General features: G+C 40.0%; 1 protein-coding gene across 1 annotated transcript; it reads left to right on the top strand.

Moving 5' to 3' along the window:
• Positions 1-291: 291 nt before the first annotated feature.
• On the top strand, positions 292-2,471 carry ackr4a (atypical chemokine receptor 4a). Its single transcript, XM_084412298.1, has 2 exons — positions 292-356; positions 1,167-2,471. Exon 2 carries the CDS (start codon positions 1,182-1,184, stop codon positions 2,277-2,279), a length of 1,098 nt encoding a protein of 365 aa, XP_084268424.1. The 5' UTR covers positions 292-356; positions 1,167-1,181; the 3' UTR covers positions 2,280-2,471.
• Positions 2,472-6,274: the final 3,803 nt, after the last annotated feature.

Here is a 6,274-nt window from a genome sequence, read left to right as displayed (position 1 = left end):
TTCTCAACAAAAAAGAAAAAGCAGTTCTGACCAAGCAGAATACTTTTATTAGAATAAATGTAATAAGAATATCCAAAATGACCATATTCATAGAAACAAGGTTTCAAATGAATATGCTGTGGCTGTGCATTACATTTATGTCATATGCGCTCTGATGTTCTTGTTAAAACGAATTTAAAGGCATTTCTGTGGACAGCTGCTGGAGATGCACATTAGAACAGATACGTTTGCACAGTATGGTGAGGTGGGAGTAAAGCTCTGCATGCATGAGTCATAGTAAACACACTCTGTTCTCACAGGAAGAGCAGACAGAAAAAATCTACTAAGCCTTCAGGCAAAACCTAGAATCCTACAAGGTAAGAGAAACATTGTATTATACGTTTCAGAGAATTGTTTTGTTTTTAGATAGAAGTTTAATATGATCCAGATGTTGGCTGCTGAAATTGCACACTGTTTGTGAGGTAAGTCTTGAACAGAGAGTATGCAATTGAGCGAACATTAAGATAAACTGCCATGACCTGTATTAAAATGTGCAAATCTGCTATTTGAAAATAATTATAGCACTTATTCGCATAATTATAGCATTTATCAGATCAGAGTTGTTTAATGTTCCAAATTACTGAAAATAACATGTTTGGGTTCAAGCCTCATTGAAATAACACTCATTTACGGTATAGCCTTTGACTAGTTTACAGTATGATGTCAAAAATTTGTGAAACCATTTGTTTCCAGAACTTCTGCTTAATAAAATTTGAAAATATAAAGAATCAAAGATGTTACGATTTCCACTTTTTCATATATATATATATTTAAAAACACACTTTCTATGGAAGGGTGGATCTTTAAACAGAAACTAACTTGTTTTGAGCACATGTTGGATTACTCAGGAAATCTGGAAAGGATTTCCAAAGCTTAACTGATATGCATCTCTAGTTTCAGTTTATCTGTCATTTTACACATGCATAGAAAAAGGGCACTTGATAAAAGCAGAGTAGGAATGTTCGGAATGAAGGTGCTGTTACACGCCTGCAGCAATACAACTGTCTGGTAGCCATATGCTTTTTCTCTGCTTTTCTGGAAGAAAGATACATCTGCTTGATAATTGCTATGTCTTTTTGAACATAAAAACTAAAAACTTTCAAACGAATCATTTTTTTAAATTTCAGAGCTTTAAAGGAAGAATGGAGATCTCAGAGGATCATTATTTTGACTACCCCGAGTACGAAAACAACAGCTCCAACTTCAGCTACGATGATTATCAGACCATCTGTGAGAAGGGCGACGTGCGCTCCTTCGCGAGGATCTTCCTCCCAGCTGTTTTCGGGTTATCTCTAGTGCTAGGTTTAGCAGGGAACGCTCTGGTTGTGGCGGTGTACGCGTACTGCAAACAACTGAAAACGATGACTGACACATTTATACTTCACCTGGCTGTGGCAGACCTTTTGCTGCTCCTAACGTTGCCCTTCTGGGCTGTAGATGCCGTCCACGGCTGGAAGCTCGGGGTCACCGTCTGTAAACTCGTATCTGCCCTGTACACCATCAACTTCACCTGTAGCATGATGCTCCTGGCCCACATCAGCATGGATCAGTACCTGGCTTTGACGCCGGGAGTCAGAAACAGAGGCCTTGCGTGCGCTTTTCAAAAGAAGCATTGTGGAAAACTCTGTTTGGTGGTCTGGACCGTTGCATTTTTTCTTGGAGTCCCTGATTTGGTGTTTTCAACGGTCAGGGAGCTTCCTCATAAAAAAAGCTGCATTGCAATGTATCCGTCAGACATGGCGCTCAGGGCTAAAGCTAGTTTGGAGGTGGTGGAGGTCATGATAGGCTTCTTACTACCTTTGTTAGTGATGTTGTTCTGCTATACCTGTGTAGGCCGAACCCTACTGAAGCTCCCTCAGGAGAGGAGGTGGAGGAAGTGGAGGTCCATCCGTGTGCTGCTGGCGATGGTGGGAGTCTTTGTGGTCACGCAGCTGCCCTACAATGTGGTGAAGTTTTGCCGGGCCGTTGACATCATGTATACGTTTGTTACTCACTGTGGGGTTAGTAAAGAGCTGGATAGGGCTACTCAGATCACAGAGAGCCTGGCATTGACACACTGCTGTCTAAATCCTGTTCTGTACACCTTCGTTGGTTCCTCCTTCAGACAGCATGTATTGAAGTGTGCCAAAGACTTTGGAGACAGGGGGAGAAGGTTGGCACACGCAAGAGAGCAACAAGAAGTGAATATCTCCTTGAATTCTCATTCACAGTCCCAAGACACTAGTACTTTTTCCATCTGAGCATAGTGAAGGAGATGGTGTAGAATGTTTACCAGCCTGTTGAGGCTTTGCACCATCTGCCCCCTTGGCAAATATGTAAATAAAGTGGCTTTGTTTTTAGTAAAAGAAGGCAGTATTTTGAGCAGAAGAGTAGGCAAATTTTTCATTGAAGTAAAAAGCGAGATGAAACATGTTGCTAGCTGCGTTTGTATGAAAAAGAACAAAAAAAGAACAAGTCGGCGGAGTGAAACGAGAGACACGAAAGTAGCACGCGTACTAGTAGCTGACTGATGGTGATTATTTGAATTATCACAATCATAAACACACTGGCTTTTTGTGAAAATAGTTCTACCGGCATTTACTGACCTTTGTTGTTCTTCTAGTTATATATCTATAGCGACAAATGAATCGTAGGTCTTGTACATTAATCGATCACTTCCGCATTACCAGATGTGGATTGCTTCCAGCGTCCGCCATATTGTTCACTGACACGCCCTCAACTCAAGTCGGAAACTTTGAGTTCAGAGTTTCCCATTTTATAATGTGGTAGCATTCATGTGCATTCAACTCGTAAATATGATTAATATAACTCTTTCCCTGCAATTGACGGAATTTTCCGTAATTTATGAGACAACGCTTCCCCGCCATTGAAGCAATTCGGACTTTCCGTGTTTTTACTGTTATAGGGGCGCTAAATTACTTCTTACTTACTTAGATATTCAAACAACAAAATATTCTGGGGGTCATGACAGTTTTGTGAAAAATTGTCAGAAATGCTGGCGGTGGCTGGCAGCTTTTTAAAAAATCGCTGGTGAGGAAAAAGTTAAATAAGACCACTATGTAAGGGATAATGTCCACTTTGCGCCAGGGTCCTGCTCACCCTGCCGGGGTTTATTCTGCGATAACAACCGGCTGGATGTAGCCTACATTATCCTGCTTATTACACGGCTAACGTTACTTGCCACATAAGAAAATAATTAGACATGAAATATTGATCTGAGTTGAAATATTTTATTAGCTCGTTAAATGCAAAGCTTCCAATATTAACCAACTGCAGAACTGCAGAACCATACGTCATAGCAGTGTTAGGATGACAGCGCCAGCCTAACAGTCTGATGCCGGAAGTGGGCGGGGTAAAAGCATCTAAGGGGTGGAGATGGGTAGGTTTAGGGATCAGGGGGTGGAGATGGGTAGGTTTAGGGGTCAGGGGGTGGATATGGGTAGGTTTAGGTATGGTATATGTAAGGTGGATATGTATGGTATGCGGTTCCGGCATCAGACTGTTAGGCTGGTGCTGTCGTTCTCACACTGCTATGACATATGGTTCTGCGGTTCTGCAGTCAGACCTATCTCAAAGCTTCTGTCGAAAAAGCAGTTGCTAGATTTAAAGGATATATGGCACAGTCATACCACTTATCACACATAAATAATTATGAGGAGACATTGATTTGAGATTAAACTGTTTTAAAATTTTACCTGTTTGTTAAATTATAACCCATTACAGTACAGTGTACAAAACAATAGTCGCGTTTTTATGAAACAGGAGCGAGTCCGCGATAGGCTACAGGATGACATAGGGCTAATTAAATAAATCTAGGCCTACACAACATATTGACTTTACTGACTTTTAATATTTAGCTCACCAAACGCAAAACTTCCGCCGACTTCAGTAATGATAGAAACCCTGCATGACGAGCCTGTGTTATTAGTTTTTAGTGGTTGTTATCGGGGTATAACCGATGGCGCGATTGACCAATCAGAATCAAGTCTTCCACAGAATCGTGTAATAAATGCCACTATTTATCAATCAGAATCGAGTATTTCAGTTCAGATATCCTTTATTTTTTCTGAAATAAATGATCTGTGGATGAATATCAGAACAAGATTAGGACTTAGGATTTATGTTCTTAACCACCAAAATGTATTATTTATAAAGAATATGATTTTTCATAAGACTTCATAACTATATAATGCTTTGGACGTAACTTCTCTGTACAAAATAATATCGTTTTCAATCTTTAAATTTATCATAGTGTTTTTCATTTGGCAGTTTAACGTTAACATTGCATTTAGCACATTTTCACCTTTTCCATTTTAAATGTTTCCATGCAGTTTGATCTTCAATCCTACAGAAATGTCTAATTTTAAAATGTTCAAAAATGCTTTAAAGAATTTGAGGAGAAACAGAGCAGCAATCAAGAGCAATCTTGGCCAATCCCTATGGGTCACAGGGGTGACATAGCATCTGTATAACTCCAGCTGCACAATCCAAACAAACCTAAACAGTAAACACATGTTTTTGGGAGGATCTTTCCCCATACTCACAGGATCCCAAAAATCACTGAAATTCGTTTTTTAAAGACACTCCGGCAAGGAATACAAGTTGATTGAACAGTTTATTGAACTTTTAGACATAATTTAGAAAACTTTTTTTTCCTGATATTCGATATGGGCATTTATGGCCCATACTTTTATTTTTTGAGAAAATGGCGCACACGAGAGAAGGAAAAAACATCATTTTATTCAGAGGTCCTAACTGAGCAGTAAACTAAGTTTGGCGCAGATGTTGTTATTTATATGGCCAAAAAGTAAGATGTAATTCTGACAGCTTGTAAAGTAACTCAATGAGATTTTTTATAACATTATAACAGACAGTCAATCATATGTCTAAATTAGATCAATGCTCTAATTGTGCCTGCTGTATATTTCAGTAACGTGCGGTGAAATCTTGTCATGGGTAGGCTGTGACCTATCAATGTGGCATATATGTTTATATATTCATTCGGTTAATGTAGCAACCCAAGTTCATATCAGGCATCATCACGCTGCCTGCATACAGCAAAGTCAGTCATATGTGAGGCTAATGCACAAACAAATCTAATAATCAAATTAATGGACACATCTATCTTATGACTTCTTATACAACAAACAAATGTTTTGTGCGGGAACCCAGTAACGTTAAGAGAGGGAGGCGGCGCGGTGTCAGCGAACTGACAAGCAGCCTAGTCACTATTGTAGTTTGTATTAATGCCATGGTTCAACAAATAATGTAAAGGTTAAATAATAATTCACTTAGACTTTATAAGAAGCAATTGCGACTTTATTTCACACAATTCTGACTTTATATCTTGCAATTCTGACTTTATAACATGCAATTGCGACTTTATTTCACGCAATTCTGACTTTATATCTCGCAATTCTGACTTTATAACACGCAATTGCGACTTTATTTCACGCAATTCTGAGAAATAATGACAAGATTGCGAGATGTAAACTCGCAATTGTGAGATAAAAAGTCGCAATTATCTTTTAAAATGTTTTATTCTGTAGCGGAAACAAGCTTCCATACCTCCTGGCCTCTTCCTCCCATCCATCCTCCCTGACGCGTTAGTAGGGCCGGCCCAGCTATCGGTAGGCGCCGGCGGTGCCGCGGTAGCCTACTCCTGAGAAAACGTTTTGGAAAAGACGGGCTATGGACCCAACCAACTCTATAGGAGGGGAGGGGAGAACTCCCTCACATGGTACAACCCATGCAGAGGCTGCGCGCTGCGGTGTCAGAATGCGGAACGTCCGAACGTGTGTAGCCTAATGTAACTAACGTGACAAATGTGAAAAAAGAAAATTTAAAAGTGAAGCGGTTCTCCCGATTACCCACCTCGGGCCTGTTGACAGCCAACGCTAGGCGCTGCTAGATCGGGAAGCGCGGATTGAGTGAGAGCGAGTGGATCACGTGACATGAAGCAAGCTCGGTCTCTGCCTCAATGTTGATAATTCAAGACAGCATGAGAACTGACTGCGCATGCGCAAACCTACATAAACTACGTTCTATGGACCAAAGAGGCACTGCTAACCTCTGCCTCAATGGCCATTGCCTTGCATTTCCTGCATGAAACAATGGTTTTAGGAGCAAACAATGGCAAAATGAGTATATTATATGTGTATTCCTGAAAATTTTTGTTACAAAAATTAATATTTGGAATAAAATAAATGCAATTAATAATGTGGTGAATTAATAA

The sequence above is a fragment of the Rutilus rutilus genome (genome assembly GCF_951802725.1).
Source record: "Rutilus rutilus genome assembly, chromosome: 6".
Taxonomy (NCBI): Eukaryota; Metazoa; Chordata; class Actinopteri; order Cypriniformes; family Leuciscidae; genus Rutilus; species Rutilus rutilus.
This window is presented reverse-complemented; position numbering and strand designations above follow the sequence as displayed.